The sequence below is a fragment of the Formica exsecta genome, unplaced genomic scaffold, assembly GCF_003651465.1.
Source record: "Formica exsecta isolate Colony F162 unplaced genomic scaffold, ASM365146v1 scaffold504, whole genome shotgun sequence".
NCBI lineage: Eukaryota > Metazoa > Arthropoda > Insecta > Hymenoptera > Formicidae > Formica > Formica exsecta.
The window spans coordinates 99,863-115,269 of record NW_021852284.1 but is presented as its reverse complement, the minus strand read 5'-3'; the positions used below and the strand labels follow the sequence as shown (position 1 = coordinate 115,269).

General features: G+C 38.2%; 1 protein-coding gene across 3 annotated transcripts in view; it reads left to right on the top strand.

The window, feature by feature from the left end:
• LOC115241690 (paired box protein Pax-6-like) overlaps positions 1-15,407 on the top strand; it is an 85,492-nt gene that overhangs the window by 33,864 nt on the left and 36,221 nt on the right. For all 3 annotated transcript variants that reach the window (XR_003884951.1, XM_029817570.1, XM_029817569.1), the window contains exons 5-6: positions 10,177-10,367; positions 11,022-11,131. Coding sequence is in view for 2 of the 3 variants with exons in the window: in XM_029817570.1 (XP_029673430.1) it covers positions 10,177-10,367; positions 11,022-11,131 (301 nt within the window). In the remaining variant the exon portion in view is untranslated. The remainder of the gene's footprint in view (positions 1-10,176; positions 10,368-11,021; positions 11,132-15,407) is intronic.

Sequence of the window (15,407 nt, the reverse complement as noted above, 5' to 3'; positions counted from 1 at the left end):
ATCTCCGACAACCTCGATATTCCCGCGAGAAAGAGACAAAGAGAGAGATCATTAGATTCCTTCGTCGTTCTCTTTATCGCTTTTTTGCTTCATCGTGTTTTTCTTTACGCCGTACTTCTCAAATATGACTGGCCATTTGATCGATCATTCTCTGTTTCGCGTTGATCATCAAACTCGCGCGGACAATTCTGGACCAGTTCGTCGATCGGTACCGGTACATATAACCGATTCATTCATTAAGCGTTTGCGAGATTACGCGAAATATAGAGTCTGTAATATCCTCGTTCTATTAAAAAAAACATCGATTCGTTGATTATAGGTTGCAAAAGGTCGGAAAGAATCGCTCATCGAGATATATCGTAGAATAGTTTAAAATTCAACCGTACATCTATCTTCATTTATTAGTTTTACGTTAAAACGCTCATCGGCGGCGGTACGCGTGGCAGGTTCGTTAAACGTTAGCAAAATGGGACACGTGGCAACCTCTGCGCAAAGCTGGAGCATCCCCCCTTCTTTCCCCCGGTCCGCTTCAGTAATCATCGTTCGCCGATCGTAGATCGTCGCAAGAATCCGAAAGAGCTGGGGGGTTGCTGCTGGTAGTGCTCGCTCGAGAGCAGGCAATAACGGTGCGACGCGTGGCGTCCACGCCACCCCCGTTCTATCCGAGGGAACCCCCGGCGCGCTGCTAAATACCGAGTGCCCCTCTTGGACGACGAGCGCCACCGATGGCGGTGACCGCCACCCCTTCTTCACCGCCTTCGAGGTAGTCCCTTATATCGGCGAGAGCGCTACCCTCGGCCGTTCCAGATTAAAAGCTGTGATTATACGTGGCATCAGACACTCTGCTCCCCTCTCCTCCCTTCTGTCTCTTACTCCGGTGCTTCTTTCTACCCCTTCTGTCCTTTTTCCGCCGCCACCGTTGTATTTTGAAATCGCCTCTATCCGCCACCCTATGCCTCCTTCTCTTTCTCTCCCGTCTGTATTTCACTCACCCCGTGGCTCTTTCTGTTTAAATTGCGAATACCGCGCGTTCCTCTCGACTTCTATTTAAATGTAATTTGTATCTTGCTCGCGCGCGCGACCATTCGACTCCTCTCGTCCCTGAATCTCTCTTGTTTCCTCTCGCTACCCGTACGCGCGCGACTAAACACATGTGCTAGGGCGATAAGTCTTTTCTTCATATATTCTATTGTAATTTGTACCAAATAAAACACATCAATTAATACTTGTAATTTTTATCGTAAAATAGTCGCAATTTTTATTATATAACAATGGCAATATATATTTTTCTTATACAATAATACCGCAATTCTTATTATACATTTTAATTAATAATTATAATTTTCATAGTATATCATTTTTATAATAAATACATACAATTTTTTTACTATATCATAATTAAGATTTTTATTATATAAAATAATTCTGAAATATGGACCACTCTAAAAAAATCATTGAAAATAGGAAAGCGTGCTCTTAAAAATCTTATAATTACTTTAATATTCTATTTGAAACATCAGTCTAATACACTTTTTATCTACATATCGAGATAAATTTTTTTTATTAAAAAAAAAGGAAGATCATATATTTGTTTTTAAATAAAATATAATTTTTTACCCAAAAATAATTTGAGAGGAAAAGGATTAAAAATGTGAATAAAAATGGACTAAAAATATTAACAGAATTGAAAATAATTGCTCTAATAATCTCAGTTTTTATCACATGTATTTTTAATTAATTTTTTATCCATTTCATAATATTTCTTATCTTGCACCAACGTTTCATTATTCTCTTGTCTTTTTTCTCTCTCTCTCTCTCTCTCTCTCTCTCTATCTTTCTTCGTACCGATAATATTCCATACTACCAGGATACGATCCACGACGTGGGGCTAGAACCGCACTAAGTTTCTTGGTGGTCCGTGCGATAAATCAAACCGACTATGATAACTCCTGGAATAATGGCTCGCGAGATAACGATACACTGGTGGAATCGTCTCCGTCGTCGGGAATTGGCTTAGATACTTTCGCGCCTCGTTCGCACGTTATGCTATTCCACTGTGTTTCAAACTTTTGATTTAAGAGGTAATAATAATTGCATCTCTGTCCTCGTTAATTAAAAATTTTAACTTGAACTGTATTACTTACTATCTGTAATTATCGCTGGACTGCATTTGTTTTTCGTGGAAAACCGGCTGTATTAATATCTCCGGTGTTGTCCATCTTTTTATTTCATCTTATTTGTTACTTTACGGAAACTTCATGAAAATTGCTCAACAGTTTGATATGAGTCATTACATACATGTTTAGCGTATTTTACCAATTTCCAAATTTTCCTAAGGTTTCTGTGAAGTAATAGATCAAATAAAATAAAAAATAGACGACATCGGAGATTACGATCTTCATAGCTGTCATATTTGTAATCGAGAGGGCATACAGTCTGATCTGTTATTCGCCCCAACGAGCGAAGGTGCGACATGAATATTTCGAGTTATCAGATCGAATTAACTGGGGTCCCGCTAACGCACGGCTGTCACAAACGCGCATAATAGAGACGTCAGCCTCTACGATCGCCTCTCTCGCAGTTTTTTTTTTTTTTTTTTCGTCTCCGATCTGATCCCAGCAGAATTTCCCACGCGACCCGGGACGGTGACTCTTTATACGACAACGTTGCGCTATATTGCGCGCGGAGGGTGCAGAATTTATACTAGAAATCCCCGTATCGGACGGGGGCCGCGTGGCGCGCCTGTTACTGCACTTTTTCGGATCTCCGAATTGGTCACGATTGTAATTGCGAGAATAATCGCCGAGAAATTGCGCTCCTTTTTTTCGTATCATTCTACCCCGATCGTCGTGGCATCGATTCCAATAGAGAAAGGAGGGAGGATTTGGAAATTTACTTCATGACAGTTTCCGTATATTTTATTTCTGTATTTATTATAATTTATTATAACGCAATTTATTACAGCCCTTAATATATGAAGACTTTAATTATATCATAATTTATTAAGAATGTTTTTCTTATTTTTTGGGAAAGATTGTAAGCATCTGTAAAAAATTAACACAAGTATTTCGATTATAAAAATCTTATTTAGGATCGTAACCACAAAATATAGAGAGAAAGAGAGGTGATACACTCAACGCGTACGATACTGTCATTACTTCGAGGACACTCGAAACCCGTGATTTCGAGGCTCGTGCGAGAGGTCGTCACGTCCACCTCTATTCTCTTGATCGACACAGGGGTGGCTTAATGACAGGTTATGGCATTTTGCTCACTTTCGACTCGTGCATACGTTATACGAGCGCGGTTCCTGTGCGAGCAGGATGTCGCCAGGCAGCACGTGCCGAAGTATCCTCGCATCCCCACAGCTCCCATTCCAAACACGCACGCGGGAAGCGCGGAGATATAATATGCGAGTAATGTAAGTCCCGATTAACGCGCCCTGTCAATGGAGAGATCATAGATTTCATAACGCTGTCCGTCTCCATCTCGTTAAAATCCGATTATCACGGCTTTAATTCATCACGATACTCTTCTCTGTAAAATTACATCGTGCTGGTATTTGAAAATACGAGAAGGGAATATGTGATTTAGTTTGTATTGTTATACAAAGAATCACATGCGTAAAATTATATTTCTCGTCAAGAAGCATCTTTTATTTTTAAAGATAATGACGTGAGAAATAATAAAATTATAAAATTATTATTTTTTAAACATATCTTTTATCAACATTATTATATACGTAATTCTTTTAATGCAAGTAAAGGTTCCACTAAATTATATTACCTTTTATTATTTTTCGCGTTTCTTTTCCTTGTTCTCCGGAATAAAGCGAAGGGTTTGTATCCCTCCTTGGGTATTTAACACTAACGCATTTGCAACTGCTTTTGTATCTCCTTCGAGTACGCTCCCTGACTTTTGAATAAGTTTTATGAAGTGCTGCTGATTACGCGTGTCGAATCGTCCGGCTATTATTTCCAGGATGTTTTCGCGATAATAAAGCCGTGCTGTATGACGGGCTCGTTCGGACCCCCAGGATAACGGAAGTAGTCTGAATGGAGAGGAAAAGAGAAAGTCGTGGCACCCTCGTGTTCTCTCCTTCCGCTCTCTTCACGGTTAACACCCTCGTCTCATACATACATATGAACGAGCCGTGGCAGGAAATACGCGACTACCGCGAATAAGCACTCGTAAAAATTACAGCCGCACTCTCTGAGCGCAAAATCCCTACAATAGAGAGAAAGAGAGGTGATACACTCAACGCGTACGATACTGTCATTACTTCGAGGACACTCGAAACCCGTGATTTCGAGGCTCGTGCGAGAGGTCGTCACGTCCACCTCTATTCTCTTGATCGACACAGGGGTGGCTTAATGACAGGTTATGGCATTTTGCTCACTTTCGACTCGTGCATACGTTATACGAGCGCGGTTCCTGTGCGAGCAGGATGTCGCCAGGCAGCACGTGCCGAAGTATCCTCGCATCCCCACAGCTTCCATTCCAAACACGCACGCGGGAAGCGCGGAGATATAATATGCGAGTAATGTAAGTCCCGATTAACGCGCCCTGTCAATGGAGAGATCATAGATTTCATAACGCTGTCCGTCTCCATCTCGTTAAAATCCGATTATCACGGCTTTAATTCATCACGATACTCTTCTCTGTAAAATTACATCGTGCTGGTATTTGAAAATACGAGAAGGGAATATGTGATTTAGTTTGTATTGTTATACAAAGAATCACATGCGTAAAATTATATTTCTCGTCAAGAAGCATCTTTTATTTTTAAAGATAATGACGTGAGAAATAATAAAATTATAAAATTATTATTTTTTAAACATATCTTTTATCAACATTATTATATACGTAATTCTTTTAATGCAAGTAAAGGTTCCACTAAATTATATTACCTTTTATTATTTTTCGCGTTTCTTTTCCTTGTTCTCCGGAATAAAGCGAAGGGTTTGTATCCCTCCTTGGGTATTTAACACTAACGCATTTGCAACTGCTTTTGTATCTCCTTCGAGTACGCTCCCTGACTTTTGAATAAGTTTTATGAAGTGCTGCTGATTACGCGTGTCGAATCGTCCGGCTATTATTTCCAGGATGTTTTCGCGATAATAAAGCCGTGCTGTATGACGGGCTCGTTCGGACCCCCAGGATAACGGAAGTAGTCTGAATGGAGAGGAAAAGAGAAAGTCGTGGCACCCTCGTGTTCTCTCCTTCCGCTCTCTTCACGGTTAACACCCTCGTCTCATACATACATATGAACGAGCCGTGGCAGGAAATACGCGACTACCGCGAATAAGCACTCGTAAAAATTACAGCCGCACTCTCTGAGCGCAAAATCCCTACACGTTAAAAGATAATACACGCACTATTACGTGTATAGGGTACGCGCCATCCGTATAATATCTCACGACGGTGATTAAAAAACCTCCCTTCGACGAGCAACATCGTAAAAAGTAAATTTTACGCAAGAAAAATTGATGAACTTTAACGAGATACACCGTTTAAATGTGCAGTTAAAGAAGTGTGAAAATTTTTCCGGATTAAAAAAAGATTAAATTTAAGCAAGATAAATTGTTTTTAATATAGTATTATATAAAGTTTATTTTGACAGGACATTGATATTAATTAAATCTTTTTACTAAATTTGTGTCCGTATAAAGAATTACGTATGTCCTGAAAGAAGTATTAATGATGTATAATAGAGAGATGCAATCGTGCACAAATTTTTATAATTCTTTTATAGATCGTCAAAACGCTCGCGGTTTCCTCGAAACACCGTGCTGGGGTTTCGCGGCAAAAGAGATTTTCCGTCGGACAACTATCGCAATGATGTCACGTGAGAGCAATATTATGACGTCTCTATCCGGCACCCTCTTTAAGAGATCGGCCACCCTCGAGCTTTTCACGCTTCATGCTAATTTCATCGATCCGATGCCGACTTCTTCCTCTTGCGCCGCGTTTTAAGCCCTCGCCGCGTGTCCGCCTTTGTGCGCGCCGCGCGCACAAGGATGAAGGATAATATCTACGTTCCTTTTATATGCTATTCTCGTATCACATCGCCCGGCTCTATAACCGTGCAAAAATGTGTCGAGAATCCTATTGTCGGCGATGAGCCAATAAAACACGAGTTCTCGTCCGCGTGTCTTTCATTTTCTATCCCATCTTAATGCCAGCGTTTAGATGATTATACACTGAATTAATTTCCGTTAATAACTCTCAAAGGAGTATATTTGTTTCAAATTTTTATATTCTTTTAAATTAAACCACGTTTGATTTTCAGACCAAAAGCTCGGTTTTATTAGGGGGTTCTCTACGTTTCATAAAAGTCAACTCTAAAAACAAACAATCTGTCATTAAAATTTAATTCAGAAGTAGGGTAGCTTATATTATGCGTCTAGAAGAACCTTTCTATATCTTCGAGATCGGTCGAAGAAGGAAGTGTCTCGATGTTTCGCAAGTGCCTGCCTGGCTCGCCACAAAAGCGGATCCATTGTGATATCGATTTCCACAACGCACAACGATCTTTACGAATAATAACGGGGGTGACACACGTCGTAAATATATCGCAACGGTTGAGAAGCAGCCAGCACGATATTTGCGGTTGACGTCAATCAAAAAACGGTCAAACAGTCCGGACACTCGATGTCACGTGAGGCGCTGATTGTCCCTTGACAGGCAGCCGTCGCTCGTCGGGTTTCCGGCTTTGTCGCCAAGTGCTTTCTTTGTGCGCGACAACGACTTTTCATTGTGGATCGATTTTAACATCGGCCAACTTTACAAGCGCGGCGCGGAATCATCGAAAAGCCAACTTACCTAATCGAAAAGATTGCCCAATGAATTTTTCTACGCTCCGATAAGAACGCGTAATAAAAATACAAAATTGATATCAAGAAACATGACATATCATCGAAATTAAAATATCGCAAAATTAAAAAATAAAATTTTGTTTCCCATTTTATATGATATTTTTTCTAGAATATTTATCGCGTTTATTATAAAAAAATATGGTCACATTTTTACCAATAGTTTCCGATTGAAAGCATACGCGTCATCGCGTAGAAACTCGTACAACTTTCCAAAAGAATTAGTCATACATGTGAGATATACATATAACAATAATTTAAGATCAGAAATTTATAATTAAATGAAGTGTAATCCCGTTTTCGATTTCGATTATCTATCGATCATCCTATTCGGATCCTCTCTTACGTTACGGAGATTGTTAATTTGCTGACGGAAGGCATTTGAATCTTCGGAGGAGCGAGGAGACAGGATGTTTTGGACATCGGACGTGGATGTCGGAGACAAGACGAGGGGAGAGTGCCGGTGACGTCTCTTTCGCGTCAGCGACGGAGAGACACGACGAGATCGTGCGGTTGTGGTGGTGATAGTGGCCGTCGTGGACGCCGAGGGGGACGACACGCTCTCGCTCCTGCTCCGGTGGTGGGTCCGAAATGTCAGCTCGTTTCAATGCCGTGGAACCCTGACACCGGGTCTAACAAACCCCAGGGAACGAATATCTCCTATGACCGATCCGGTGTTCTGTCACCGGTATTCGCCAACGTTCGCCTTTCTCGTCTTGCCTTCTAATCCAACACGTGTAATAAAACATAACCGGGATGCAATGGACAATTGTAAAAAATTTCTTTATTTTTCACAATTTTTGGATAATCTTATTCTAGTATTGATAATAGATTAATGACTGATTTATTTCTGTGAAGTGTTAGTTTTTCATTCTCATTCTTAGATCTTTTTTACAATTAATAAAGTTTTGACTTTTTTTTTAAACAATTCTCTATAGAAAAATTCTTGAACGTTTCAAAGGAAGTTTTATCAAGTGTAAAAAGCAGGAATCCAAAATATAGGACATCAATTTTACGTCTTTGTTATATGAAAATTCCTAATAATTTTCTTATTTTGCAACCGGAATTTATTTGAGTCACAATACTTTTCGATGAAATTCTTGAGAAGCTATACTCTCTCATAGAACCTAAAAAAATTTAATTTAAAAAAGAATTTAATTCATGGAAATTTTTATTCAAGAACTAAAAATTATTAAAATTTCTTTCTAAATATATCGGAAATTTAGAATTTTTTACAGCAAAGTTTTTGTCAGATATCTATCAATTGTATCGGAATTTGCAGTTCGATTAGCCTTAATAAAAATGTCGGGTCTAATATAGCTTAGAAAGTAGAAAAGAATTGATTTGAAATTTATCAAAAAATTAGCCATTAAAAATAAAATTAAAGAACATCATGTATAACAATTTGTTGCTTTTATGCTACAAATATTGTTCCTAAAAGATTATATTCCCACATCCACATTAAAATGAATTTTGTATTGAAAGAACTTTTCTGAATCCATTAACTCTCGATACTTTTAGCGATACGAAAGGTTCAAATTGAAAAGTTTGACATTTTACTACGCTTTTAATACGGCGTCAATAGCCACGACGTGCGTAGCGTAATACAAGAATGCAAGGAAATAAATTGCAAAACTATCGGCAGCAGAGGAGGACGTACCGTTTAGTTTCGTGAGAATTCTTTTACGACTTTGTCAGGATTTATACGAGCTGTAAGTGACAGAAGCGACGAAGACAGCCTGCAGAAGAAGACAAATAAAAGATACGAAAATAAAAAGTGCGACTCCGTCTTAAAGGACATCGTAAATTTTTCGCGCCCGTAGATATTTCATCGCTTTCGTAATCATATATACACGCGCAAAATAGTTAGAGAGATTACCTATGTATTATGTAATAAACAAAAATCGATTTTTAACTTTATTCTCGTTTCACGCAAGTACGAATTTAAATCAAAAATATATCTACGAGCAAAAACAAAATATCACAAGAACTAGGTGTAACGGAAAACATTTATTTAAAATATCATGGAATAAAAAATGATCTATTAAAAAGTCTCTAGTAAATTTGCGGGTATATAAATTTTTTATTTTGAACCTTCAATTAGGGACTAAAGCCCAAACACAAAATGATACATTGATTACGATATCTATTTATTCGCGATACACGTGTAATACGAAATTTGTTCTCTCGGAAATTTCCCGTTGAAATTCTCATATCGAACACGATAGATTGTGGCGTTATCGCACTTAAGAGCGATTCTGAGTTTCGGGATCATATATGCGAATACGGCGCGTAGGGAGGATAAACTCGCGCGACGCGAATGCGCGAGTGCGTACTTACGTCGGCAGAAGCCAAGTCCCCTTGGAGTGGCGCGGAGACGGATATAATTGAAGGCGGAGGTAATTAACTCCCTCGTGCAGAGCGCGCCGCGTCGGCAGCCGCTCTCCGCATCGTTTTAATTACCGCTCTCGTCGCATTTCATCGGGCAGAAGCGCCTCCACGCCTCTCCCCTCTCTCTCAGGGAGAGAATCTTCATCGCTCTCCGCACATTTTATGTTTATAATAAATCCGATCGCAAGAAAAAAAAAGAGAGAGAATGAGAGAAAAATGTACGGAATACCGCTCGATAATTCTCCAAAGGCTTTCCTTAAAAAAATAATTCTTTTTTGTGATATTTTCTTGCCATTTCAAACTTTGGGATGAGGGAGAAAGAGAAAGTAATTTAGCTAACGAAAGAAATGCAATTAGAAAGAAAAGCAATAAGAAAGTTAGAAAAACATGTAAGATCGATTAAATTTAGGTATATAAATAGAAGTGCTAGCTGTGTTAAAATCTCAATACTTCCAGAGATCCTTTAATTTATTTTAAGTCAAAGACGAAAATATTCAAATGTTGATACTTTGTATTATCAATGATTAAAAATAAATTGTTATAGTAATTAAGAAGTAGAAGTACATATAAAACTTTATTTTTTATTTAGCTTCGACGAAACTTGATTTTAACAAGATTTTAGTTTAAAGCGTTTACCTTCATTTTCCTAAATTTACATGATAACTTGGTCACTTGGTAATTTCACTGTATGCATTAATAATGATACAAAATCTTAATTTGTTTTTATTTCTTTGTATTCATTGGTGCAATGAAAATTGTACTGTGTGTGTGCTCTTATTCGCATAAAGCATCTCAAAATGGTACATAGTACATGAATGTTATGCGTGCAGTTTAACTGCACATTTATTTAATTATGTTGGAGTATATGGTTAACCTGTTTTATACATCGGTAAATGTATTCGGGTTCCAGGTGTCCTCAATCAACAGGGTACTGAGAAATCTGGCCGCGCAGAAGGAACAGAGGCAGCAGCAGCAACAGCAACAGCAAGGGGTGGGCGCCGTGGGGGTTGGCGTCGGTGCCGGCAGTCCAGCGGAGAGCGTTTACGATAAACTCAGGCTATTAAACGGACAGACCACCGGCTGGCCGCGTCCCAATCCCTGGTAAAACTAAAATTCAAATATACTCAGTGCCTGGTAAACAGCATTATGTGTAGAATATATATTCTATGTGTAATTCAACCGACACAAGAAAAGAAGATAATAATTTCTTTTAAAAATTTTTTTATATATTCTTTTTTTTCTAACATGTTATATACCGCTCTATATATGTAGTATATATACTAGCTTATAGAAATATGTTAAAATATTATTTAACAACGTTAATATCATATTTCTCGAAATTATGACGTAATGAAGATTGGATTTTTTTATTCAATATAAAAAGAATTTTGAGAAATAATTATTTTTTTTAAGTTAAGAAGAAATGTTTTTGCTGACTTATCGAGGGCAAGAAATATTTTTAAAATTTTGTTTTTTATTTTTTATTTAATTTTCAACTCTAAAAATAAAGTACTGCAGATAATCAATATGATAACAGAGAATGTACAAAGTAAATTATTTATTAAAATTGCACTAATTGTGAGGTAATTTTGCAATGAAACGGAACAAAATTTTAAGAGAGATTATCATTTCATTCAAATTTTTAAAATTTCTTTTATAAGTTGCGCTTGATTTTTTTCTTTGTATAATACAAAATTAATTCTCATAATATAATTATTATGTTTATAGTTTGCTAAGAGCAAATTATTATTTTAGGTATCCGTCGAGTGCGGGAAGCCCTTTTTCGTCGATACAATCTAGTTTGAGTCCGAGCCATTGTTCATCCCTACCACCAGATCCAGCGGACATATTGCACGCGAAGAAAGGTAAGTCATCATAATTATCGTGACATTTTTTTTCAATGAGCACAGGCTCTCGATCGTTTAATGATCTTGTTATTACGAAGATATAAGAGTTAGATGTTTAATAGTATTACGGTTTGCTAAAGGCATTCCGTATTTTTAGACAAGGCTGTTATAGGGGAAGATTTCGCACACGACGAAAGCCTTCGACAATTGTTGGCGCACGGTATTTCGATGTTTACTGCGTTAAAGCGTTAGCGTGAAACGCAAATACGCGTGTGGCGTAGTGGCCACAGGCGGCAGGACGGGACGGGAACGTTTTAATTAATTAATTTGTCGGACCAAACGATACTAATATCAATGTAATTCCGTCGGTGGGTCCCGCGGTTTGCCGCACGCGTGTGTGTGCAACGCTTTTCCGGTAATAATTTTCCGGTAACGTTTAAGCGCGGTCTTCGAAGCGTAGAGGAAAACAGAAAGAGAAAGAGAGGAAGAGAGAGAGAGAGAGAGAGAGAAAGAGTGAAACAGAGGGGTCGAGTAGGCTGGGGTTGGCGGGGGGATGCGGGGGGTTGCGCAGAAACGTGGTTGCAGTCGACCGACCAACCCACGCGAAACTACTCCACCTCCGACATCGTATTCCCCTTTCCTACTCCCCCCCCTCCTACCCCTCCCTCCCGTCGCACCGCATTCCCTTTGCCGGCACATCAAACGCGTGCGATTTCTTTCTCCGCGTTTTCCCGTCGCCACCGTCTCGACACGGGGTGTGTCAGACGCAACGGAAAACAGCCTCTCTGATTTTTTATTTATCGCGACGCTCATCCCGCAGGTCTTGTCGCGAGGAGAGAGATTCGCAATTCTGTTCGCTCTTACACTATATATATAATAATATATTTATAATAATTGTATACGACGTTTGACAAAGCTTGATGAAGTGACATGTGAGTGAGGATATTTTTTGCAACAGAGAGATTTGCTCATTTTGCAGCTAAGATTTTTTTCGTAATATAATTGCATGATATTTTAATTTTATTTCTTAAGCAAAGTTTTTTGAACCACACTTAGATGATAAACATTATTAAAACAAATAAAATCTTTTCCCATTTTGAAATGATAATGAGATGAGGAATACACTCTCGAAATATGAACAATTTACATGATAATAACATAAAAATCACTTCGAAAAAAATAAATTAAAAATTGCGGCGCTACGCACTTGGTATAAATTAGCAAGTCATATATGAATCAATAACATATTTTGCTATTGATCACATATAGCATTGTTATACAACTGATATTATTACGGTTATATTAATATCATGATTGGGAGGAAACAACCTCTTTTACGAATTATTAAAAATATTAATAATATTACATAAAATTTCTCTCGCACAAAAATAACACGTTTTTACAAGATTTTTACGATGCAACGCATATTATTTTGTATTATTCCTATCTTGTTAAAGGGGTTGGGGGAAGGAGATATACAATCAAATATGGTAACTGTTGCGAGCGTTCAACCGCATGCGGGCCCCGGGGGCCGGATTATCGGTACGTTGCTGCGGGGGTGGCACCGTTTATAGGATAACCCGTGTCAGAAGGGTTGTTTCATCCCCATCCTCGTCCTGCCGCCTAAATCTCTCTCTCTCTCTCTCTCTCTCTCTCTCAAACTCATCAAAAGGTTTGATGCTTATACGCGAGTTGAAACTTGTCCTGTACTCGTCGTCATCGGCGACGGTCGTCTTAGGATAACGGATCTCATCAAAGCGTTTTATGATTGACCCCCCCCCCCCCCCCCGCCCAAATCTCTCTCTCTCTCTCTCTCTCTCTCTCTCTCTCTCTCTCTCTCTCTCTCTTTCTCTCCTCGAGCGTCTATTTCGTCCGCGCGTATCCTCCCTAAGTATTTCGACTGTTGTCGATGTATCGGTCGAAACGGAAGATCCAACGACGCCCCCGGCCAATCACGCAACAACCACCCTTCTACCTCCCCCACCCTCTCCCTGTTCCTCGAAAAAGCAAAGCGAAAGCAGATTACGGCGCAATCATCGCGCGAGCTGCAGGCGCCGCCTGTCTCCCCTCGATAAGGGGGGAAATTTTTCGATCTGGCCTGCTTCATATAGCGCATCTTAATACTCTGAATAACTCTACGTTAGATTCAGACAGACTTTCAGGACTTTTATTTTTCATCGAAAATCGCAATGCAAACTATACATTTCTTCCTCAAATCTATATAATATTCTCTTCCTCTCTCTCTCTCTCTTATTGAACAAGATTAATTTTTTTTATAATAATCACTATTTTCAAAATGATAAAAAGCACGTTTATAGATAATGCGATTTTAAATTCCTAAGGAATATCTATTTATGAAAAGGAAAATGTAATATAAATGATAATATATAAAATAAATAATAAATTGTATAAAAGATATTTTTTTGCATATCATTAACATTGAAAATTTTGCTACACAATTTACGCTTTTAATGAGACAAATTGTTTTAATTAATTACTTGCAACGCGCATATTGAAATCAAGCCTTCATCGCCGCATCCTTCTAAGCACTCTTTTACGTATATGCGCTCCTCAAAGGGAGTTATTTAAGTCTTCAGCGGTTCTCACGGTTCTCTCGATAACGTCGATATCTTTGTGTTGAGAAGGGTTGAGAACGTCACGTTTATCGCACTTTCTTCGCGCTTTCTATAAAGAGTTTGCGATAAAGAACCCGGGAAGGATACACGCAGATGTATTTTCCTTCCCTTTTTTTATATTTTTTTACACTTTTGTCGTTGATCGCAAAAAAACACCGTTACTTTCATTTCCTCCTTAATGCAAGTTACGGAAAATAAATCAATAGAACAAATTTCCCTTGGAACGATTATAATACCTTAGACAAAAAACTGTAGTTACCTTGAAGATAATTCTGTCGCTTTTTTGCTAACTCTTTTTAAAACACATTATTTTATTTCTAATAGTTATAAAGACTATTATATTATTACAACAGAATTCACTGTTTTTCGCTTCATTTGTAGAAATTTTCAAAAATAAATTATAATTGAATTAAATAGGATAATTTAACTTGACGAATTTGCTCGTAATATACATTTTTGCAAAACATCGAAACATCTTTACATAGAAATATCTTATTTTTACGATAAATTGTAATGTTTCTCAATGCTATTCCCGATATCATCAAACGATCGAATGAACCAGATTGGGGGGGGGGGTACACCGCGTTACATGTAGTTCTCTCAAGACATTAAATGAAAAAACATCTCTCGAGATACGACCGGTTATATGTATACCATGGTACAGTTGTCGTCGTATCGTTGACGTCACTGGGTTGTCTGATGAGAAGCTGATCCACAATGCATCCCGGGGTTGCATTGTACCAGGTTGCGCGAGACGAGACGGCGTACAGGCATGCGGAAGAATTTCACCAGAGAGTGACGAGAACGAAATAGGCGGGTGGAGGAGACAGAAAGAGAAAAAGAGGAGGGAAAAGAGAGAGAGGAGAGAGGGAGGATCGAGAGAAGATAGAGAGACCAGCGAAACAAAGGGAGAAAGAAGAAATAGGAGAGAGCGCGGGAAGAGTTTCCATCGTGATCGAAACGAAAGGGGTTCGGGGTCGTTGCAGCATTGTTTTTTCACCTCCGGATCCCGAACGGGCGTCACTGCGGAGGAAACACGCGCGCACGGGATCTCTCAAACGCATTTCTACGATTTTAATATCGCTGATATATATGCGCTGATGTATGCGACAAAGCATAATGTGAGTTATCAACAATGTGCGAATAAATGCATTATTTTTGCCACTAATGTGACGTCGTTATTTTCACGCTATCTCACGATCAATCTTCAATTTGTATGTTAAATTATTTTTCAGTGATGTATAAATGGTATTTATGCAAAATAGAAAAAATTCAATCATAGCATTTGTATTAGATCAAAGAATTTCGTTAAGGAGGCATACCTGTTTGAACTCTCGAAAAATGAGTATATTTTCTAGATTTTTTTGCAGCGCAACGACTTGATAAAAGCTTTTCATTTTTTTTTCCAAATTAATACAATATTATCAAATACTTAAATAAAAATTTTCAATATAAAAAAAATTTTTTTTTTAAATTTATGCGAATATTTGCAGATTTACATGCACGGTGTGCACGAAACAAGAATTTTTTTTAAGCTGAAAATTTTTATTTAGGTACTTAATAATATTGTATTAATATTGTAAAACAGAAAAATATTTTTTATCAAAGCGTTGCGCTGCAAAAAAAAATCTAGATAATGTATTTATTTCTCGAAGGTT